General features: G+C 44.8%; 1 protein-coding gene across 2 annotated transcripts in view; it reads right to left on the minus strand.

Annotated features, from left to right (window-relative positions):
- Positions 1-25,089, minus strand: part of PKIB (cAMP-dependent protein kinase inhibitor beta) — a 521,954-nt gene that overhangs the window by 47,572 nt on the left and 449,293 nt on the right. For both annotated transcript variants that reach the window (XM_085611265.1, XM_085611267.1), the window contains exon 3: positions 4,061-4,235. In XM_085611265.1, coding sequence (XP_085467391.1) covers positions 4,061-4,208 — 148 coding nt within the window. In that variant the 5' untranslated portion in view covers positions 4,209-4,235. The remainder of the gene's footprint in view (positions 1-4,060; positions 4,236-25,089) is intronic.

Raw genomic sequence — 25,089 nt, forward strand, 5'->3', positions numbered from 1 at the left:
ATGAGAACCAAGGAGTTCTGACGGTGATTCCTGCCTGCCGTGTGGAAAGCGCTCGGTAAGCCACGAAGGGGTACTCTGCTCAGGCCCCCGCCATGGGGGAGAGAAAGAAACACGAGAGAGAGAGAGAGAGACAACTGCCTTTCTCCGAGGTGAAGCAGAAATGCCTCGGAGAAACGCAGCGGCGGTTTCGGATTCGGGGGCGTGTTTTACTTTTTCTCTCCTCTTGCCATTGGCTGGAGGAGAGAAAAACACGCCCAGCGAAAAGTATCGAAAAAAAACGCCCCCGAATCCGAAAAGGACGGGGCCTGTTTTGCGAGACGAACCTCTTCTCCAATGGCTGGCCAGCATTTAAGAGGCCAGCCAATGGAGAAGAGGAGAGAAGAGGGGCGGGTTCAAGCCCCTCTTCTCCAAGTCATTAAATCTCGCGGGCGAGACTGCGCAAGCGCAGCCTTCGCTAGCCGAGACCTAAAAAGTATGGGCTTGAAAGTCCCAGAGTCAGGGCCGGACAGGCCTTTTATTCCACCGTGATTTTTTCCGGTGGGCTGGAGACCCTGGAGGACTGTTTTAAAAGCCTAGGGCCGTTCCTAATGCCAATTGCAGCAAACACAGGGAAGCTTCGAGAGAGACCCTGAAAGAGAGGGCGGGATAAGGAAGGTAGGGAGAAAGCGATCAGAGAGGGAGAAGAGCGAGAGGAGAGAAGGAGAAAGAATGGATGACTAGAAAGAGAGAGACTGTGCAAGCGGACAAAGGGAGCGGGTGGTTTGAGCAGCTTGCCAGGGTGCTTTTGGTTTCCCAGGCCAGTGCTAACCAAAATTCAACACTGGCTGGAGACTTCACTCAATCACACGTGACAGGGACCAGCTTGTTACACATGAAGTACAAATCACAAATGTTGGCCATTACTTAGTTCTCACTCTCTTTCCTCAGTTACCAATTCTGTCGGTTTTTAGCTCAAATGTGTTATTATGAGATTTCTTGCTGACTTTGGATAACCAGAGTTTGAGTGCGGTGACATTGATCGGATGCCTGCTCAGGTGGGGGCCAGGCAGTGTTGCAGCTGTCTTACGATCATTTTCATAGCCTTATGTTGCAGAAAAAGGGATCATTTCTGAAATGTGTCTTATTCCACGAACATAAATACTTGGATCTACTTACAATAAAGTGCATCTCCAAGTGCCACACGTATGAACATAAAAAGTCACACATAAGCGCACTGAAAACGATGGAATGTTACGTATAAGCAGCCTGAAAAAGTGACAGCTATGCATTGAGCAGCTACTCAAGAATCACTCGAGGCTGAATGGTTTGGGTTTCTGAGCCTCAGTCCAGCAGCTGCAGACTCCAGCCTCGTTGCCATGTTGGTTCTGTGATACCTTCAGTCTGGTCACTCATGCGCTGTTTTGAACAGCAGTCTAGTAAGGGCAACTTAAACACTGCCCACATCTTTAAGAATGACTATTTCGGTCTCACGAAACATGATCTGATCGTTTCCTGTGTGGTTGACTCAGCCTCCCATCCTTCCAGAGTTGGATCACTGGATGGCAATGGCTTTGGTGTTGAGTTTTAAATGCACTATATTTGTAACACAAGTTCTCATGCCTCAGCATTCTGGTTTGCTGGTGTTCCTTTTTGCTGTTACCTGGCTTCGGTTTCTCTTTGAATGGTTTGGGGATTTAATGGCTGGTGTATTTTACGCCACTCTTCTCTATAGTGTTCCAAACAGTCCCCATTTTTTTTGTACCAAATCCTTTTGGGTGTTGGGTTACTGTGTCCATGTTTTCTACCAGAGTCATGTTCTTTTCAGCCATCTAGGTGCCCTCGGGATGGTTTCATATGCGTTACTCTGGGTTAGTGGGGTGCGTCATAAGCACTCTCTTACGTGTAGGAGACAGGCCTTCTGCCCCTTTTAGGGCACTAGGAGAGAGTCAGTACTGGAGGGCTATATGCCCTGGTTCCCAATGCCACAGTGCCTCCAGCACTAATGATAGGCGTGCCTGTTTCTCTCCACAGCGCACAGACATCTATTTTGTCCTAGTGCCTTTTGGTCTTATCCACTGCCTGATGGGATATGTCACTGATGCACATTTTTCTTTTTTTCTAAATTTAGTTTTTAGTTAAGGTAAGTTACAATTAGGCCAGGGAGGAGTTCGCAGAATTTTACTCCATGGAACTCTGCTAAATGACAAAAAAACTCTGCCACTCTCCGTGGAGTTCAGCAAGCGGCAGAGTATGTTAGGTCGCACTGCTCACACTGATTTTAAGCACTGGGAATTTCTACCACGCTGTAAAATCAGAGCGAATGGTACTCCGTGTCACACCAGAGGGCGCTGCTGCTTTCTGCCGCTCGAGTAGGCATTTTACTCAAGCAGCAGCTTCCTCAAAGCGAGCAGCAGATTTCTCAACGCGAGAAGTTGCAACCTGCCGCGACCTCCCGCATTGAGAAATGTCGCAGAGTGGAGACCAGAGCGATTTGTGTCTTGCGAGCGCTCGCCAACTGACCGCTGGTGAGCTGCGCATGCCAAAAACTCAGCTCCGCATCACGTCGCGGAGTTTTGTGGATCTTCGCACGGAGGACAAAGTGGGCAAAACTCTGCAGACTCAGCCGGCGGAGCGGAATCCTTCGCCCACCGCTAGTTACTATGCATCTGCAGTGACTCATACAACTGATATTTGCTACAAATCTGAACATCGTCTAAAGCAGCGTTTCTTAACCTGTGGTCCGTGGACCATTGGGGGTCCATTAATCTTTCTTAGGGGATCTGCAACTGCTTACAAGATTAAATAATAGATGTTTAATGCAGTATATATACATAAAAAGCAAAATGTAAAATTGAATATACTAAAAACCTAATTGAGAAGTATTTTGAAATTGGAGGCTAAAAGTTAAGTCTGTATTCTTCACATGATTTGTGGGCGCAGTGCAAGTGCAGTAAACAGAATCTAGTATGAACAATTGGCTGTCTCAACTGAAGCACTGGCATACGTGGACAAAAACACAGCATGCATTAAGTGCAACAAAAAAAGCAATATGCTAGAGCCTAGCATATCGCTTCATCTTTTAGAAGTATAACATTTTGTAAACCTCCAGCCTTCCCATTGAAATTTTGATTCTGATATATTTTTTGTTTGTGAATTCAATGAAATAATTCATAATCAGTGTATTTGTTCATTCTATACTTGTTTCTGTATTTGTATGTATTGTTTTGATGTTTAAAATAGTAGAAATTGCTTAGACTGTGGTCCCCAGCTTTCACTAGTGATTCAGTGGGGCTCCCCAGTAGTCAACAGGTTTAGCACAATTTGTCTTATACAAATAATCACAGATGTTTTTGTTAATCACAGATGTTTTTGACCCACATTGACTCTCCCATTTAACCTCCCACAACTCTGGGAGATCCCACATATCGAGTGGTGTTTTTTTTTTGTTGCATATTTTATATAGCATGAACTCGACCCGAAGGTATTGGAGCGCGTTACATAGCACCGTATTTACATTACACATTCAGGCACGGGGAGATTAAGTGATTTGCCCAGAATCACAGGATGTGGACGCGACCTCGAGGCTCGTACCCTGTCCCGCCCTCAAGAGAATGAATGCATACATTGTCAGACTGCCCCAACAACATCCCATGCTTATGGGCAGTGACAATCATGCATACACCATCATCAAACCTCACACACCGCACTCAACATGTCAAACTATTGACACCCTTGCAACCAGGCCCCTTGGAGGGCGGCCAGGAACCCAATGCAAATTGTAGGGTTTGAAGACCTTGGAAGTGCTATGAAGCACTATATACATAATACTGTTGGAACACCCACAAAGCGCTTTGGACCTCAAAAGGGGGGAAAAGCATTAATAAATACTAACAGAGTAGACTACAGGATAATGTGTGATCACTGCACATTTGTTTAAATTAAGACTTCATCACCAGTATGTACCCTCACATGTACCTACACATGTGTGAAAAAACCAATCGTGTTAGTAGTAATAGAAAATGTGAAGGGCACCGATTAAGATAATGGTGCCCAATGGTGCACAAGACATAGCAGGCCTTACCTTCGGACACCGAGAGTTCTGCTAGTTTTTGTGGCAGGTCTGAGGTCTCTGAACCCGCTGGTGAGCCCAGTATATCTGGTAAGGCATTTCGGCGGCCTGCCCTCCCCGATGCTGCAAAATCTGTGACCACTGGCTCCACATCAGTCATTTCTGACTTCTGTCTTCATAGCAACATCTGTAGGGAGGAGACATGAAAATAAGAAGGGCTGTGTGAAAGCTGCAAGGTATCCTGCTACGCGCACAATGAGATTAGTAAACTGATGCAGCGGGTAACTGGGATGCCTCTATAGACTGTCTGCACGTGAATGGGTTAGAAATGGCTGCAGGCCGAATTTTGTATCAGTCTGTCCACATGATTTCCTAGTTCATCTATGAACCTATGTGAATGTTTTTTCATTTCGCAAATTCAGTTGCAGGCTGTTTTAGGGGTGATTATTGAAACACTCATGATTGTAAAGTCAAGGTAATGACTGGCCTAAAACACATATTAAACACATTCATGAAGAATGAAAAATTTACTTTCACACAAAAAAAAGAGCCAGATTTTTTTCATTTTTTTTAAAGATTTTATTTGCATTATATTTTTTCAATAAAAATTAGTGAACTAATATGTTATCTAATGAACTTGTAAACGTGCTAACAGGTAAGTGTTATCTCGCAAATGCTGCTCTCTCATTATTTGCATGAACTGCCTTCTATGGTTAAGAGAAAAAAAAACATGACTAACATAAGAAGAATAATACAGACACTTGTTGAGCGCGACAGCTACCTCAGAGCTGTCCCGGCGCTACAGCGATCAACAGTACGCAAAAAAAAGCCCCGGACCCATTATTCTGCCCTAAAGAGCCAGGTCTTCACAATTTTCCTAAAAAGAGGCTCTGCCTCGATGTTGCGGAAGTCATTTTTTTCTACCTTTTGGAAGGAACTTTTTTTCCTTCATAGAGAACTTGAGGAATGTTTCTCACTTATCCATATTTGCCTTTTGCTTAAGTGATGATGGAACTGAGAAACTACATTGGAGGAAACCAAATCATGGAAAACAATTTTTAGGAAAGTAATTTTTATGGAAATACAAATAAATTGAACATTAAAGAAAATATTTTGAACAAAAGATGATTTTAAGGAAAAATCCAAAATCAAATTAAACTTAGATGGAGTTTAGGTATAGTGAGGGATTTTTGGCTTCAGAGATGGGTGAAGTTTAGTGGTGATGAGACTTTTTACGGGTCAGGGATGAGTGGAATTTAGGTGTAGAAATGGGTGTTAGGGTTGAGGAATGGGTAAAGTTTAGGGGTGGCGAGGGTTTGTTAGAGACTAGGAATGGGTGGAGTTGAGAGGTGGAGAGGGGTATTTAGGGTTTACGGGTGGGTGGAATTTAGCAGTGCTTTGGTGTTTTTGGGTTCAGAGATATGTGGAGTATCGGATGTTCAGGGTTATTTAGGGTTCATGGTTGGGTGGAGTTTGTGGCTGATGAGATTTTTTTAGGGTTCAGTGGCGGGCAAAGTTTAGGGGTGGTGAAGGGTGCCTTAGGGTTTAGGAATGGCTGAAGTTTAGGGGCGGTCAGGGATTTTAGGGGTCAGGGATGGAGGAGCCACAGAGTTTTAAGTTACAAGAATAGGTGGTGTTTAAGGTTATGAGGGCTATTAAGAGTTCAGGGATAGCAGGAGTTTAGGGGTAGCAAGGGTTTTTAGGGGCCTGGGATGGGTGGGATTAGGGGTAAAAAGGGTTTAGTTCAGGAATTGGTAACGTTTATGGGTAGCGAAGAAGTTTAGGGTTCAGGGATGGGTGGAGTTGAGGTTTGATGAGGGTTTTTAGAGTCCAGGGATGGGTGGAGTTCAGGGATAGAATGAGATTTTAGGGTTCAAGGGAGGGTGGAGTTTAGGGGTCAGAGATGGGTGCAGTTTAGGCACGGTGATCATTTTTTAGGGGGCAGGGATGGGGTGACGGTGAGGGGTCAAAGAATTAAAATAATTTAATCCAAAGTATTTGTTTGACAGTGTAAAATATATATCCCAAAAATATCCCTTGAAGGAAAGCACTGAAATAATTTTCATTATCAAACATGTTTCTGAAAGTAAGGCGTGAAAGCATTGCATTTCCATCTTAAAATAAACACATAAAAGCCAATTAAGTGAAAAAGACATTCTGTGAAATGGTGAATGCCATTCATTCTGCAAATTTCCATTAAACAGGTTAGGCGGAATGGTTTCTCGGTAATAATATTCCATGAAATCGTTTATATATGAAATCACATTCAACTGAGTATCTGTCAGTTAGGTATTTCATTATGACTAATGCACAGTCACCCAATGTCTATTTCCAATTGAGATCTGTCTCTAGTACACACCACACACACACAATCGTGACCTCGGTTCCTTCTGGGTGAGCAAATCATTGCCTTTCTGAACTTTAACAGCTGAAGTCAAATGTTTCCATTCAGGTCAACTTTGGTCAAACCTGCAGTTTAATAAGCAAATTCCAAGCAAAGGACAGGTTTCTATGCATACTCCTATTGATCTGTGCTCACTCCCAAGGATTGTCTGCCGGCATACAAGCCACAGGAGTAAGTTTGGCAGAAATGTGCATTTGCACATATAACCTTTTTTTTAGGTCTCAGGTACAGACAGCTATAGCTCTCTAGGCACTGTAGGCGGACCTACTGTTTCCATTACATAGCATACACTTAGAATGGGCTTTGGGTCTGCACCTTGCTCATTATTGGATGGCGTTGTTGTCTATCTCTACTGTCTGCTCTTGTTTTAGTGGCCTTTCTCCCTATTCTTGTATTTGCCCTGCAAAGGAGCCTTTCAGTCTCACAGGGTTCCGACTGGAAGATTTGTATCCTTTATTTCTTTTACGGAGTTTTATATAGCGCAAAATTGACCCGAAGGTATCGGGTATCAGAGCGCTTTACACGAGCACCAGTTGCATTACATGAGGACACATTCATTTTTGTTAGGCACGGGGAGATTAAGTGATTTGCCCAGAATCACAGGATGTTCAGCGTCATTGCCGAGACCCGAACCCGGCTCCCCAGATTTGAGGCTGACCGCCCTAGCCGTTAGGCCAACTCCTCTCCCCAACTCCTTCCGCAGCATACTCAGCTTGTGATAGAGCCCTCCTTGGCAGCATGTGTTTTTCCGTGGTCTCTCTACTTGGTCTCTTTTCTTCTGCCCGGCTCCCAATGCTCACTGCCACGCACACTGCCATTGTTGCATGAAATATCGTGACCAGAATATTGAGGATGAAATATTGAAAAGTAAGTCAGTAGAGGAGTTTCAATACCTAACTCCATCAGTGGTATAGAGAAAAATAATGGGAACCCTGAGTCTTCCGTATCTCACAAGTACGGCCGAATGAGGACCCCTAAACGGGCTGGGGACCCCCTGGATGGTTGGGGCTTCCTCGAGCAGCAAGGCTCGCAGAGGCCTACGTTACGCCCCTGAACTCCACATATATGCACCTTGATGATGATATATATACCTTCAAGATGCACAGATATGGAGCTACGAATAGTAAATCTGCACTTCCTCCTTATGCACCTACCTTTCGATATTTTGTGCCGCGAAATTCTGTCCACAACATTCTGACCTCACACTATTCCTGTGCTCGATATTCCAAGGTACAATCTTTTCAAAAGCCCTTGCAAACGTTCCCAAAATCTACTACTTTGAGGGTGTTCACTACGTTTGCATTGTACATCCATAATGTGCCTCCTCTGGCTTTCCTTAGTTTCCATGGCTACATCATTTACAATTCACAATCCTTCCCTCTTATCCACATCTTTCGCAATGCGTGCATAAATATCCAATGAGTAGTTTACACGTTCTCACCTAGTTACCAGTGCTGCCCTACATTTTTGTTGCCCTAGATGAAAATATTCAATCATGACCCATCATATTTCCCTCTTCACTAAGCACTTGTGCACACACACAAGAAAAGCAACAAGTTAGTTATTCAAAATAACTGTTGCAACCTCAACCAGGACCTTTAGGGGTAGCATTTTTGGCAGGGAACATAATGGCTTCACAGCTCTTTACAAGTGAACATCTCTAAGCAGGCAGGGCAACTACCACCCTATGCCACGAGTCCACTGCAGCACAAATGAACAAATCAAGAGACTGCTTAAAGACACTATGCACAGCTACGGCTTTATCATTTGTAATTCAAACTCGGCAGCTTGATGCCAGTGATTCATTACAAATATGCGTGAAATGTTATCTGGGATTTGTAAGCATCTTATGCCTTTCATTGCACCATGAAGCAACCCCTGAAGCTTTATAAAAGCAACAGGTAAATAAATAAATATTACACAAGTAAATAAAGAATATTTAGATGTCACTTTAACATTTTATGAATCACGGTCGCTTCATCTCTGAAGGTGTAATTGAGCTTAGAAATCACTTCAAGTACATTTTCTGAGAAATGGGAAGTTTTTTTCACTGACAGTAAGTAAATACAATATGCTGTATACAGTTTTTCTTTTAACTGTACTTTATTGATTTTTTGGGATTGGAAATTCACAACCCCGATTTAAACCCCGAACAACCCCCCAATCCACTCCTTTGCCTTCACTTAGAGGTATGTGAGCATTCAGAGTACCAAGCAACAGGTACAACTTTCTTACGCTTAATAATGAAAGGCAGAACATACAGGAGGCACAGTTTGGAACATAACACAGCCATGTAGACTTATTGTGTCAGTTTCAATGGAGGCAGAGATTTGGGGCATCAGAACAACAACCCGCCCCCAACGAATAGTCCACCCGGAGCCTCCAGTTGGCTTCAAATTTAGCGCTCAAATCGTTCAAGTATCAGGTCAACGTTTCCATTGCAACATGGACCACAATTTAGTGGCCCAATCCTGCATCGATGGCATGTTCGCTGTTTGACCATGGAGGGCCAATAACTGTTTAGCTGCAAGAATCATAGCTATTCCCCAGCCAGTTATTGGCATGGCTTTAATCTCGGGGGTCGAATCCCATGTATAGTTACGATCGGATGTGTCCTGATTGGGTAGCCCAATACCCCATTTATGGGGCTCAAAATCTCTTTCCAGAACAGTCATTCGCAGGCATGCCCTCCAGATATGTACCTCAATTCTTTCCATTCCACAATTTCTCCAACATAAACCAGGGGCATTGGGATAAATCTGTTGCTTTATTGAGGGCCTGCATGTAGTTTTAAAAAAACAGTAATGGTTTGGTGCTAATGCTCAGAGTGAAGAACGGCTATGCATCACAGTCATACATTTTTTTTTTTTTAAATAGTGCAAACTATACTCGAAGTTATCAGGTAACAGAGCGCTTTACATAAGCACCAGTTTCATTACAATTGGACAAATTCATTTTTGTTAGGCATGGTGAGATTAAGTGATTTGCCCAAGATCACAGGATGTTGAGTGTCAATGCCGAGACATACATGCTTCTCAATAGTCGTCTTTAAACATTCTAATCATCCCACCTAACACCTTTATACAGGGCCGGACTGGGAACCCAAAGCAGCCCTGGCAACTTTGACAGACCAGCCGCCCCCCCCACCCCGCCCCCGGGCACATGTGAAGCATTGCTGCTTTTGTTACTGAGGGTCAATATTGCAGCATCGCTGTGAAACTGGCCCCCAGTAACAAAACCGTCCCCCACCCTTTGAGCCTCCCGGTGAAATGCCCAATGCCCGCTACCAGGGCGGTGCGATTGGTGCGACCGCATCAGGCGTTGACTTGGGGTGGGGGCGACAATTTTGAAAATGTGTATTATCATTTTAAAAGCACCTGCTCCCTCGTTCCTGGCCTCCAGCAACTTTCAGACACCAATTAAATGTCAGGAGAAGTCCAGTAATTAATCGTCTTCCTGGAAAGGGACAGGAGGTTGGTCTTGTGGAAGTTTTGACTCATCCTAAGGTAGCGCAGAGGGTTAAAATGCCTGCTGCTAAGAACGTGTACCGTGCAGATAAGGAAGTGCATATAAGGCGCGCACCTTTTAATTGAGAACAGTAGGGGCTGTTCCCAGTAGAAGGGTGGGGTGAGCTGTCAGTTGTCAACCGTAACCAACCGATCCGCTGCACCAATTGTGAGGCGGGAGCGTTGTGTACGCTTGCTGCATAGAAAGGTTTAATTCCGGGACACTAACTGCCTCTTGGATTGACGTCGGATTGCTCTTTGTTTTTCTTCGCTGTTTTCCATCCAGCAACTCGCCAGGCCCGCTGCGCAGGTCCCGCAGCGCGCCAGATCTTCACGGGAGTTGCCAGAAGGGGCTGCCTGATACCTGAGGTGAGTGTATTCAGACCAGGGCTGCGAGCAGCGGGGACTCCATTGCCCAGGAGTCCCTGCGAGCCCAACTAGTCACACCTGGGCTGCTCTCCCTGGTCGCCACGCCCCCTCGCCCACGGGAGTAAAAGCGGAGTGTCAACCCTCCACCAGCGGGACACTAACTGCCTCTTGGATTGACGTTGGATTGCCTTTTGTTTTTCTTCGCTGTTTTCCATCCAGCAACTCGCCGGACCCGCTGCGCGGGTCTCGCAGCGCGCCAGATCTTCGCGGGAGTTGCCAGAAGGGGCTGCCTGATACCTGGGGTGAGTGTATTCAGACCAGGGCTGCGAGCAGCGGGGACTCCATTGCCCAGGAGTCCCTGCGAGCCCAACTAGTCACACCTGGGCTGCTCTCCCTGGTCGCCACACCCCCATCGCGCAATCATCTCCCTACTTCAGGAACACAGTCCCCCGCTGCGCGCGAGGCTAAGCCCGGGCAAAGGGCGGGCCGTTTGAGGCCGTTCGAGGACGGAAGAGACCGGACCGGGCCATCTCCCTAACTTTTATTCATTCGGAACGTATACCCAAAATTGCACGTATTGTTACCTCATTGCCATTGCACCTGCGAGTTCTTAAAGATTCAGTTTCACTGACAATCTGTTTACATAAGACGTTAACTCCCTGTATTGGTCTAACAGGAACTATGGTCTTAACTAGAGGAAATAAAACCAAAGTGTCGGGGGGTGGGGGCAAACTTTTAGGCCCCATGGACGACTTTATTACCAAGGAAAATACATTCATAGACCAAAGTATTAGTCTGATAGAAGGTAGGGTGTCTTTGGATTTAGCGTTGGCTAAGAGATCATCCATGGGTAACTTGATGGATGCAAGAACCCCCGAAATACCCAACCACTCTGGGCCAAGGACGCTTTGTGAGGGTAGGCGTAGCCTACCAAACAATGTGGACCTGTCGGCCTCCCGGCTTTCCGATTTCCAGACGAGCTTAGACCTAGAAAGGACACCAGAGCTGATACCCCAAACTACACCGGATGAAACAAGGCAAGCAAGAGGGAGGAGGGAGGGCGCTATAAGGAAAAGAAAGAATGATCTGAAAAATCCCATTCCCAACGAGATTAGTGACACGCCTAGCAGGAAAGAGAAAGCACCCCCTAGAGCAGAACAGATAGTAGATTCTGTGATTATAAATCAGTCCACACATGATACTCCAGACCCTATTAGCCTGGAATCCTCTACTCATTCACCCTGTAGTAAGGAAATAAGTGATAGCAACAATTCACAACTGCTAAATAATATTGCAGATCTATTAAAATCTTTCCTCGCTCCAGTAGAAGTAAGATTATCACAGATAGAGCACCAGCTATCCAACTTCATAAATCTCACAAAGTCCAAGCAAGTGCTGGGGGCCCAAAAAATGGGGGGAAACAAGCAGACCCTTCTCAAGCCCGCACTCATACAAAAGAATGTACCTATACCTTTAGATGTAACATCTAAACCAACACCTCCTGAAACATTAAAGATTAACAGAGTAGCGAAACCTCCCACTAATGCTACCATAACCCTACCTCAGGGTAATGCCTTGTCAGTAATAACACCGGCGCCTAAAACATCGGCACCCAAAAAATCGGCGCCTAAAACTCCGGCTTCCAAAATACCTGCCCCAAAAACTTCGGCCCCAGTATCCAACAGAGGTGACACTAGGGGACCCCCCGAAGCTAGATTTGCTGTCGATATGCCACCGGAAGCAAGTCCCTTTGTAGTTGTAATGACAGGTGTGCCCGAGTTAGTGGATTATAACGCAGAACCTACGTGGTCACTGAAAAACAAGGCCCAATATTGGCTAAATACAAATCGCCCTATTCCAGCAACTTGGACATGTAGGATTCTGATGGTACGTAGGACTCCCTGGGTGGGAAACAGCAGAAAAACAATACCGGGAGATTGTATTGTGATTACATTCGAAGATCCCCGTGTGGTAGACTATATTTGCTCCTGGGAGTTCCCGAATGTAAATGGAGATTTAGGCACCAAGCGACTTTCCTTTTTCTATCCTTCAAGGCACCGTAATAGTCCTTCTAATGATTATGACAGCCCCTGGGAAGTAGCAGCTCTCCGTCACAGTGAATATGGCAACCCAAGGCAAACAGTGGGCCCTCGACATCATGATTACGATAGTTCCTGGTACACAGTGGGGCCACGTCATCGGGGAGGAGGATGGGATGATTGGGGTCCCCACACTCAGAGGACGGCCTATAGAGAGCTGCCTCGCTGGGATGCCTGGTCCAGCATCCCGACGATGAATAGGTTTAGTGGCCTTGAATCGGTCGACTGACCACTAACGGCGACCAAATCTATTAATCCCAAGACACCCCATTTAACGCCTAAAGTAAAAACAATCTGTTTAGTAAATGAAGCTGCGGCGATTAACACAGAACTGCAGCCCTTACCTATCCTCTTTTGGAATGTTGCGGGTCTTCGTCCCAAAATTGAGGATGGGACAGCCATGAACTTCTTGGAGCCGGGCAAAATCATCTGCCTCCAGGAGACATGGTCCATGACGGAGCTCCACCTCCCGGGTTATAAAACATACTTTACGCCAGCTCTGGGCTGTGGTGTAGGCAGACCTAAGGGAGGGCTGATCACGTATATCGCAAATACTGTGAACCACCTAAAAATATCTGTAGTTGCTTCTGATCCAAATTTTCAATTATTTTCCCTTGCTTTTAAAAATAAAGAGTCTATCCTCTTGCTTAACCTCTATAATAATTTAGAGGAGGACCAATTCTTGACCTTTCTCTTTAACATCCAGGAGAAACTAACCCATTTTTTAAAGGCAGGAAAAGGGGTGGTTCATCTTCTATGGGGAGGAGATTTTAATCTGCATCCATGCCCACATGCTGGAAAAAATCGTTGTGGGATAGTGGATGAACATGATGCTCCCCTCATGCACTTTGTCCATACCAAGGTGGGGATTGCTATGAATAATGTCTTATCGGACTTGGAACTCTCAATAGCTAATGAGCCAAGTCCAGGCTTAAACTTCCTGCAACCAACATATGTGGGTAGGGGATACCAAACGACAGTCGATTACATCCTCCTGTCGTCTGGATTGTTGCCCAGAGCTAGGTCCTTTGAGGTCCTGACTAACAAACTAAGCCATCATTCTGCCTTGAGGATGGATCTTTATGTAATTAATGTTCACCCCTAACTGTAGTTATAGCTAAAAATCTTGCCCAGAACAAATTGGAGTTAGGTAAGCAAAATGGATATACATTAAAGTGGGGGAAGATAAACCCAGCAGAAATCACTGAAAAATTGGTAAAAGAGGCATACTCAAACATAACTAAATGCCTGGATTTACTAGAAACGGATGAGGAAGTCCTAAATAATTTCATCCAGATATTAGAGAAAATTAAGGGACTTCTTACAGTAAAACCAAAGAGCTCGAACCCAACTACTAAAGGGTGGTTTAATCATAGTTGTACCGTGGCCCTAACTAAGCTAAAGGTGGCCTTGAATAAAACAGTCAGAGACCCGGAGCAGATTCAACTCCTTAGACAGCAATATGGAAGGGCACGTAAACAAAGAATACAAGAACTAAAACAGAAACTATGGGACGATTTGCACATTAGTGCTGTCTCTAAAAACAGTGAGGCTTTCTGGCGAACCGTTAAATCCCCCTACCTAACAGATGATAATAGTCCCAAGATAGAAGTGGCCATAGAGGAAGATACTTGGGTGTCCCACTTTTCTAAAATCTTTAAAAATACAGTAACATCAGTAGGGACAGAAATCACACATCCAACAGTTGAATACCCAATATCCCTGCATTTGACATCTCCGAGGTTTTAGTGGCACTGGAAAAAAGTAAAAACGGGAAAGCCCCAGGCCAGATGGGGTCCCAGTGGATCTTTTTAAATTCAATCTGGATCTCTGGGCCCCCATTCTTACTAGAGTGTGCACTGCAGCTGCAAAAGTGGGTCTGATAAAATCTTGGACCAAATCTATCATGGTCCCAATTTTCAAAAAGGGGGATCGTCAGGACGTCAAATGCTACTGCCCCATCTCACTGCTGGATTCTCTGGGCAAGGTCGTTGGCAGGGTCGTGCTTGAGCGACTCCGGCAGTGGGCTGAGGAGGGAGGCATTATTTCCGATCTCCAATTTGGATTTCGGGAGGGGTTTGGAACGGTGGAGCAGGCCCTCAACCTTAGTTTGATAGTGGGCAAACATATCCAAGCAAAGAAGGACACGGTCTATATGGTGTATGTAGACCTGTCCGCTGCTTTTGATTGCGTTTCACACGCAAAACTCTGGATGGTTTTGAGAGAAATGGGAGTGGATCCCCCTCTTTTAGATTTTTTGAGAGAGCTCTATTCTAAAGCCTCTGCGAGGGTGCGCTTTGGCATGAAGGGGGAGTTGACAGCGTCTTTTGGAGTGGAGCGTGGAGTCAGGCAGGGGTGTGTCCTGGCCCCCTTTCTCTTCTCATTGTATACGAATGGCCTGGAGGAAGAGATGTTGAGGGGGGCCCAGGATCTCCCACGGGTAAAACAGCGCCTGATTCCCGCTCTGCTCTACGCAGATGATGCTGTCATTTTGGCGCGCACTCCGCGTGAATTACAGAAGTCCCTGAATAGGTATGTTGATTTTATGGGTGGGCTGGACTTACATGTGAATGTCAATACAACGTTTGTCATGGTAGCAGGCAGTGGGAAAAATCGAGCAAAGGATATCTATCTCAAAGACCAAAAACTTGAGGTAACTGCCCAGTATCCGTACTTGGGTATCATGATTGACGAAAGGCTAAACTGGAGGCCAGCAGTAGAGGCCAGGTGCCATCTTTTTAAAAGAGCCATAGTGTCCCTGATGAGCTTCTCCCGGAGACTGGGGTGAAGGGCCCCAGTGGAGCTACTAAAAATCTATAGCGCCAAGTCTCAGGCGATTGCGTTGTATGGGGCGGGAGTCTGGGGACACGTAGATGTTAGCGCCCTTCAGGTGGCAGAAAACACCTTCCTCAGATTCCTTTTAGCAACACCGAGACGTACATCAATCTACGCATCCCACTTGGAACTTGGAATCCCTTACTTAGAGGATTTGTTAAGGATCCAACCATTATTGCTCTGGCGGCGCATTTGGACCTCTGACAAAAATGCGCTGACACAGGCAATCGTGGTGGATTTAATGACTCTTGATCAATCCCTAAAAATAAAATGGCTTCGGTATGTTAGAAACTTCCTCAAAGATCTTGGTTTGGAGAAATATTACCTTGCACCCAAAGATATCATTGATCTACCAAAGAGAGCGTTGAAACAACTGGCTCTGAGTCACCTAGAGTCCCTGAGGCTGACCTCTGAGTCGACAAAACCCTCGGTACTTCATGCCAACATGATCCAGTCCACTTATTTTATCCAGCCTTATTTAACACTACAGATTAGTACGTACGATAGAATGTTATTGACAAGATTCAGATTAGACTTCTTTCATAGACTAGTAGCTTTTCCTGAGAGAAACAGATGGGATCCAATTCTCACTACTTGTCCCTGTGATGAGGAATCAGTACAGTCTAATTTACATACAATATTGTTTTGTAAATTCCATCATCCACATCGGAAAATTTGGCTACTACCTCTATTAAAGCGATGGGGACTTAGACAATGTCGCCCCGCAATGCTACGTCTCCAACTGTTAGAATCTGAACCGGTTTGTTATCACGTCCTTAACTTTCTAAAATGCACTATGAAGCATAGGAAAAATCTGTAAAAATTACGCTGGATCTAGTCCCAGACGACGTAATGAAATCACTTGATTCCTTGTTCTTAATATATATGATTTTGTGTCTGTATGAACTCCATTTTGTAAGATGATCTCTCTTTTAATATGAAATTGTATTATCAAATGTTGCTTTTATGGTTTTCCAATGTGTAAAGCCAAATAAAGAAAAATTATTATAATGCAAATAGGTCAGTTGGTTACTGCTTCTGTAAGAGAGATCCTTTTGTTACTTGTTGTTTATAAGTCAAAATCCTAATATAGAACATTGAGCTATTAACTGTCACCCTAGAGCTGCTGCAAACTGCAAGGTATATGTTAGAGCTATATGTTTTTTTCCCAGTCTGTCATTATCCTAATCTTGTGGAAAGGGTTAATTTGGGTAGAAAACAATTCTTATTATGAAAGAGAACCCCTAACAATGATGTTACGTTTTAAACTCTGAATTTGTGCCTTTCCTGAATAATAAACTTAACTATATTGCCTACCAGTATCGATGACATGCCACTCCTACACTACACCTTGTAGTGCTGTCTGATGTAACATTTCCTATACACTGATTTACACACATATGATTGTCTCTGTGCAATGTGTGTGTGGTGTAAAGCGCTCTGACACCTTACACTGGTATGAGTGGTGCTATAAACGTAAATGAATCTGAGAGACAGTGGTTATGGAGACTTGAAAGGCACTGTTAAAGGGTGCTAGTGAGGGAATCCGTGGCAGAGGTGGTCATTGGGGGGGCGTCAACAGACATTGTCGCACAGGGCGCCACCAGCGCTAAAGCCGGTAGCCCTACCTTTATATGTCAACAAGCTCCACTCAATAGAACACCCAAGTGGGAAAAAGAAAACTTTCCTGGAACAAAAGGAGTTTCCTACCTTCTACCTCCTAACTCCTACCTCCTGCTGTCCCAGGCTAATTTATGGGTGTGTTTCAAAAGGGTGTTTAGGACAAATGTTGTTTTTTTGTTGATAGTTGTGGAGAAAAATTCCAAAGTCAGCAGTTGCGATTTTAGCATAAGAGAAGTTTTTAATTGCAGTTGATGAGGTATTTGTGAATTTTTTGTGTGAACAAGCAACTAGAGAAGTGCAGCCAACACATGTTTCACCCCATTAAGTTGGCCATCCGGCCTGGGGCTTCCTCAGGGTGTAGGTAAATCAAGTGCACTCTTGGGTCCTGTTTTGTTCAAAATATAAAATGGGAGAGTTTCTCGGTCATCTATTAAGGCGCGTCACCTCTGTGGTCAGGTCCTGATCGGTCGGTTTGAATTTATGGGGGGGGCAATACATTTGTAAGAGTATATGTGTTATTAATTGCATATAGAGACTGCAGAAGTGTGGGATGAAGAGCTCTGTAAAAGGTATTATGAACATTATCATCAATAACAATATAATCATCATAGTTGAGTAACAGTAAAGCAACGGCAGTAAGGGTTAGCAAATAGCGACCACTGAAAGGGCTGTTCACTTTTCATGCATCTGCAGTTTTTTTTACGTAGCGCGCACTCGACCCAAAGGTATCAGACCGCTTTTCATGAGCACCAGTTGTGTTACTGACGGATATATTCATTTCAAGGCATGGGGAGATTAAGGGCCTCATATATGAGGCCCCTTGGGGTGCTTTTCCACCGCCGGAAAATCACATATTCTATCTTTCAGTGGCGCACTGTGCCCCAGCATATTTACAAGGCTGTGTAAAGCCACTTTACGTGGCTTTTCATGGCCTTGTAAATATGTCCTCTTTCACGCAGAACACTGCGTGAAAGGGGTGTTTAATGGGTGTTGCTGAGGGTGTTCCCACGCAACACCCATGGAATCTGAATCATTCCCAGATTTACGAGGCATCGCAAACATGGGAATGCAGCAGAATCAAACGCCACCGGCGTTAGGGAGGTGCAAAGAGGAGAAATGTTTTCATTTCTCCTCATTTTTTCCAAGGAAGAAATCGCCTGAATTGATTGATTTTGTGCAGGAAGGTGTCCCTTCCTGTCCAAAATCAATCAGCCCCGCAACGCAGTCACCTGTGCAAGGATCCCTGCATTGGCGCATGGCAGCCCATTGTGCGCCAGCGCAGGGGAAAAGGACAGGAATGTGTGGTATCTCATAGATACCGTGCATTCCTGTGCTTTTGTTTTGACGTAGGGCAGTGCCGCAAGAATACTTGCGGCGCTGCCCTGTGCCAAAAACTCATAAATGAGGCCCTAAGTGATTTGCCTAGAATCACAGGATGCTTGCTCCTCCCGTCAGACTCGACCCCGGTTCCCCAGTGCCAAAGGCAGCCACTCTAGTCATTAAGCCACATCTGACTGCACATCACTAAGATTACACTTCCATTCCCTAGATGCTTTGTCTGCATTTACTTTCATTAGTCTTTTTAATTATAGGAGATGGAAGAGGTGTACGAATTGAAATGAAGATACATATCTGATCTAAACGGAGTAGTAAGATGTAGTTCAGTGGGTGTAGCATACGCAATTTTACCATACATTCTAAAGGGAAAAGGTGATAACTGATAGCCCGGCCCAAATTTTGCAACAAGGACACTTAGTGTCTGGTCAGGTGGAACAAATTAAGTGGCTGTAATGTTTTTTTTTCTATTTTGGGGTACATTTTATAAGAACCAATAAATAATATTCTTATATAAAGAAATAGCAGAGCTTGACTAGTTAGGTCAGAGCTTCTGAGACCGGGGGCACGGCCCTGACCATTCCCCACTCCATGTAGGGTGTGAACGAATACCAGGGGGGATGCAAGACTCCCCGGAGCAGGAGTGAAGCTTCCTCTTCACTTGCCTGCCCTAAGTGCAGCTTTAAGCGCTCCGTGAGGACTGCAGACCAGGGATAAGCTGCAACCAGGATCCTTGATTAGTGAAAGGAAATACAGCCTTAGGCCACCACAAGGGTTTTGCAGAAGGGGCCTCCCCTGGCCCGGTCCTTTTCAGGGCCCATGCAGCCACTGGAAAATGTATTTCCAGATCTCAAAAATAAGGTTTTGACTGCTTTTGTGATATATTCACCTTCAGTCAAGTCATGGAAGCCACCACTAGGTGGCAGCGTGTACTGGACCTTCCTCTAAACATTCCTCAGGACATTGTTTCTATTTTGAAAGACATGCTCCTGCTGCCAGAAAATCAGAGAGGGGCCTCACATGCAGTTTGTGACCCAGGCTCCACAAAGGCATCTGTCAGACCTGGTGAGCCCCAGCTTGTCTGTGTAATGTAAGAATAGTAGAGGATTGTGTGTCGAGTTGTTTCCTGGCTGGAATAGGAGTCAGAAGTCAGAAGAGGACATAGCTGGGGACTCTCACCCACATGTAGCATTGGTCTAGAGTCAGGGCATTAAGTGGGCCGGGTCTCACCGGTGCTGAGCACTAGCAGTTTTTTAAAGGGGGTCTCGAAACGGGTCTCTATCGGGCTCTGTTTTGTGCCCTGGCACAGCCTGTCCGTTTTTCTCCGGACTGCAGTGACAGCAGGCACATGTATGTGCGTGTGCTCACACTGCTCACTTCTTACTATGGAGAAGTTACGGTATGACGTCATGCCAGGTGAGCCTTTTAGGGGAAGGCAAATCCTTTAAAGAGAGTCATTTTCTCTCTGGTTTTCCCTTCTCTTTTTGAAACTCCGGAGCAGCAACATTGTCGTGGTGTCGCCAGGGCTTTAAGTGGAAGCTTTTTCAATATTATATACAACAACCCATAGTTGCTGCTTGTTTATCTTATGCAACTAACAACCTTTGACAAAGCCAATAGTCCTAATTTGTTATAGCTATGATGTTCCTTGTCTTGTTGTAGGTATGATGTTACTTGTATCAAATAGCTGGATGCAATGACAGAACAGCAAAATACAACTTAAGAACACATTTCTAGCTAAGGTGTTTTAAGCCACGCCCTTAATTACATAGACCACGCCCCTTTGAGAGATTCCACGGTTTTTTCATCCCTCTTAAAGCCCTGTCTAGAGTAAAAAACATCTGTTCGTGTCACGTCACAGTTTATTCTTACAATAATAACGCAATGAAGACACTGTCAGTTAGTTGCAACGTTGCTTTTGAACTATATGAAATGCTCAGTTCAGCCTGTCGGTGTTTTGATTGGGTGGTCATTTTATGGGGTACATTCTGTGCTCCTAAAAAAACCTCTTCTGTACACAGTAACAGAGCACATGCTGGAAGAATATTGCACGAGTTCCTATGCAGAACTGTCTGTAAAACATGAATATTTAGCAAATATATTTAGAAGATAATGCCACTTAAACTATTAGGTCCATATTATTAACACATTTTCGGAGACGAGCCCCTCCAAATAACTGCCCTCCCTCCCCTGAGCCTTTGGCTCGCTCCCTATTGATGCACATCTGACAAATGGACCCCACTGTGCACATTTTCCACGGTTGGCAGCTCTGTCAAAACATTTCTCCAATGTACTTGGACATTTAAAAAGGAGAACTAAATATCACTGATGCTGGAATTGTAAAGCATCTAGCTTAGATGACAATATCTTTTTTATCATAATTTTATTTAAATCATAACTCCCTCCCCCCATTCCCACTCCTTTTAAAGTGCATTCATTGAGTCTCCATCTCTTGCATTACCTTTTTACTTTCACAAGCCGGATTTATTGTAATAAGACAAAAGACCCAGAACATAGTGTTTGGACTTTTTCGTTCACTATTTTGTCATGATTATTCGATAAACACTTTCCCATATCAGATTTGTATCCATTTCTTGGAGAATATGCCTTTACATACCAGTAAGAAGTTTTAGCTGGGTTTCAATATTAACAATTGCACAAAACAATTCAGAGAAAACATACTTGGACTCCCCTCCTCCCCAACCCCCTCCTACCAAATCAGTTTCCCGGGGGCTGGACATAAATAGGATTGAAGACCACTGAACTTGGACAGTGAAACAGTGCACAAGTGAAGAGGGTCTTTCCTAGCAAAGAGCATGGGCTGGTTGTACTGACTGAAACAGCCATATCCAGGCAAAGACTCGTGTTGCAATGTTCTTCCAACACAGACTGATAATACCGTCTTGATTACACATCCAGCAGTTTGACGGGATTGGACACAAAGCACCGAAGTGTGCTGGCAAGTAGAAAAATAGGTTTCTTTGGAGAACTACAAAAAAAGACAACAAAAATAGATGAACCTTCACCCTCAGATAAATACCAGTATGTTCTTTATCCCGATTCTGCATAAAAGTCCAGGGGCGCTGACTCAGACTGAGGTATGCATCTGTTTTTCTGTGATTGCACAGTCTAAACCCATGTATCTAAGTCAGAATCTGACCGAATCAGTGCATAAGCTGCAGACAGCACAGCTCAGACACAGGGAACAGTGGCTGCCTCTCCTTGTATTCGAGTTGTGCTGTCTGCAACTCTTGCGCTAACTCAGACAAAGTTCTAATTGATACATACGTTCATGATACAACCTACGGCAGGGGTCTTCAAACTGGGAGCTGGGCAGTGGCAACTTCTCCGCTAAGGCAGAGGAGCGTCGCCCTACTGCTTTTTGCAGTGTAGAAAAAGTAAAAATAAAATGATAATAACCTGAGGTTATTATATTTTTAGTTTTCCCTGTTGCGGCATCTTTGTGGGGCGGGGTTGCTCTCAGAGCAGGGGGAGGAGTGGTTTGCACACCCTATTTGAGCATGAGTGCTTGACCGGCCCTCTCGGGCTGCCCAAAACAGACATGCACACATACAGCGTTCTCCATGCAGGTTGCATTACAGCCTGCGTGGAGAACATGCCCACCCCTCCAGACCAGCGTTGTGATTGGCTGCAGGGAGCCTAGGAGCCCAGGTGCTTCCTGCCTCCCTCCCCCAAGGAGCCTGGAAGAGGTCGTAGGAGAGGCGGAGGCCAGACTGTCGGTAAGTGATTTCTTTTAAACCTATTCCCCCTCGCCCCTTCCACCCCACCCTGCCCTACTGCTGTTAACATGTAGCAGCCGCTGCTGGGGTGGGCCCCCCTAGGGGTGGGCTCCAGTTACCGGGAAGGGGGGAGGGGCAGGTTCAGGCCAAAATAGGCCATTATGCTGATAACAGGGCTTTGTTTTAAGAGTAAAATATGAGTAGCAGTAAGCCGCTCTATGATGGGCCACCACTAACATCTTTTGTTATTTATACTCTGGCCGGGACTCCAAATATTCTTCAAAACCCTCACCCCCATTTCTAATAATCACACTGTTTATGTTTAAATAAGTCTAGACAAATGTAAACATTGTCAATTTAATAGAACAATTGAGAAAAATTATGAGGGGGGTCCCGATTATTAATTTTTTTAAACGGGGGGGGGGCGCAGTGTTAAAGGGATTGAAGACCACTGGCCTAAGGCATTATGAACTGTTCACAAGGGGGGACAGTGGACAGCACAGAGGTTTGGCACAGGGCCTATTGCTGATCTGAGTTCATGAGCCGTATCACTGTCCGGTTTTCTGCCCGGAAATGGTGCAGAAGGGGTCTGTGCATTTTTTGGGGCATCTTGATCTCATACATTAACTTGAAAAATCTCTGCATTAGAGCATGTTTTTCTGACAGCAGAGCTCGGGACACTCGGAGGCAATTCCTGTCCTGTGACTCTGAGCTTTATTACCAGCAAAAACATACACTAACTCAGAGGTGTTTCAAGTTAAGGTACGCGAAAAAGACACCAATTTTTAGCAGAAAAGACCAATGATTTGGTGGTTCTTCCATGGTTAGTCAGATCATTCTAAAATGGTCGTACAGATACCCAAACATTGGTATAATATTTAAGACAATCGACTTTTAAGAAAATACAAGAAAATAAAACATTTTAAACCAAAATACAAAACACGTGTTTTCTTTATTGAACAGTGACCAAAAGTTTTTTTTACATTTAACCAAAAAGTACAAAGCTCAATATTAGCATTAATCGGTGATATCAAAGCTGGAATAGCCCCAATTGTATTAATCCTCAATCTCAGGTGTAACACCTCATTCCATAGTTTGTGGTCTGGCAGCTATAGCCGACATGGATGTGGCATTTGGAACCCCGACCACTCTCTAGTAAATGGAAGATCTATGCCTCCAATATAATAAGGAAAAAGAGCGAGCCGAGGAATGGGACAATTTCGCTAGTCGCTAGTGTGTGACCCTCAATGGGAGGCCCTAGAAGAAATATACCTCAGATTGCAGTCCATCTGTCCTTAAACTGTGAAGGACATTTTCTACCATCTTCATGAATAGTAGAATTTAGATTCTTCATATTTTTTGAAAATTTGTTCTGTGGCTTGTGGTCGTACATTTTTGGCATGTGGGCAGGACAACTATAACATTTGGAAACCTTACAGTCATGTATAAGTCCTCTGTTTCAGTCTCAGCTTGTAGAGACCTAACTGTGCTTTGATTCTGAATAGTAGAGGCGCAACCCTCTGTGCTAATTCTAGTCTTCTCCCGCCCCACCTGGTCCACATGCTTCCACTGCTACTGTATGCTGGAATGAGTCACACCCACAAAAATACATGCTTTGTTAGATATATCAAAGAGAATAGGGTTGTTCTGTCTGTATGACTGCCTCTAGTTACTCCCTCAATTCAGTCATTATATTCCAGATGACTCACCCAACAGCCAGCAAAACAGCGACCACCCCTGTCTCTAATCATGTTCTGTGTATTCTTGTGTTATTGGTGTATTAGGATTCCTGGGACTTAACTTCTTCCTACATTTCCTTTCCGTCCTTTTGATGAGCCCTAGGGCCCGTGGTTGGGTTGGTTAAAAACCAGCCCCATATCACAAACAGGAGAAGGTAAGATATTTACTCTAACAAGTGAAGAAGTACATTTTATTCCAGGGAGGCAAGGGGTACAGGAGAGTTTCTCTACAGGAAAGATTTATTATTTCCAGGGAAAATATACCCTTTTAAAGAGAAAACAGAATTCTCAAAATGCTTCTAGGAGAATGCCTCGATACCTGTGAATATCACAGGTTTCCAGGTTTAACCTGGAATAGGTATGTACATTTCAGAATTTACTAAATCTACTCTCCTAAGCAGTTTACCTATTTTTCGCCGAATGAAGCCATTTGAGTGAATGCTCCGTCAGGCACATCTCGCTAAGGGGTGATTCTCCATCGCAGTCAGAGTTACTCTCCTCACAGTCTTCAGTGTCTTCCTAGATTTCAGATTCTATCACTATTGCTCGGGGTTTAAATGACAGATTTATTTTCACTTCTGTCATTATTAACTTCTTGCAGGCTGCATAGAGGTTCTCCTTCCTTGTCAGTGTTTCCGCTTCTCTTACATGTTGGCCCATTCCTGGGCATGGGTAGAGACTCTGACCAGCCCCATCTTTTCTCTGTGCTCCCATCCCTTTGCTGATAGTGGGCTCCCTGTTCATCTCTTGACCCATCACAAGTTGGTGCTGAAGGCTGTCCTAGAGTACAACAAAGTTTAAGCTAAGATGGTGGATGGGACAGAAGAGTCACACTAAACCACATCAGTGCCCCCAGAATGCTTTGGCTCAAAATCTTGCCATATACCCACAATCCATTAACCTTACCAGCACTGAGTGATTGATCCAGGCATCCATGGACAGCAGAGCTGACATGCTATCGGGTCGGGGATTCTGGAGCTGCTCTACTAGTGGCACCAAGTTTGAGAGGCAAGGATCCTTTTCACATCCTGTAGCTCAATGGCAGCAAGAGCCGACCTGCCTCCAGCATTTCTCCCTGGGGCCTCACGCAACATCCTATTGGGAGCAACACCCAGCACCAGAGAACCACAATGAGGTGAATGAGGGGTAAGGTTATCTCATTGGTTGGAGAGGGACCGACAGCTGGGCACTCACCCACCTTACGAAGCACAATGTCCCATACCCACCTCCTCGGCTACCACATCACCTGGTAACCGAGGGACTGGCAGCTGATAACCCACCCACCCTAAGGAGCACGATGCCCCATACCCCCCCTGCGGCTCACGTTTTGACCAGCATTTTGATCATCCATGAAAACGAAACTCCTCTGTGCTTTAGCTTTGAGCTCTTAA

Source organism: Triturus cristatus, chromosome 6 (assembly GCF_964204655.1).
Source record: "Triturus cristatus chromosome 6, aTriCri1.1, whole genome shotgun sequence".
Lineage (NCBI taxonomy): Eukaryota > Metazoa > Chordata > Amphibia > Caudata > Salamandridae > Triturus > Triturus cristatus.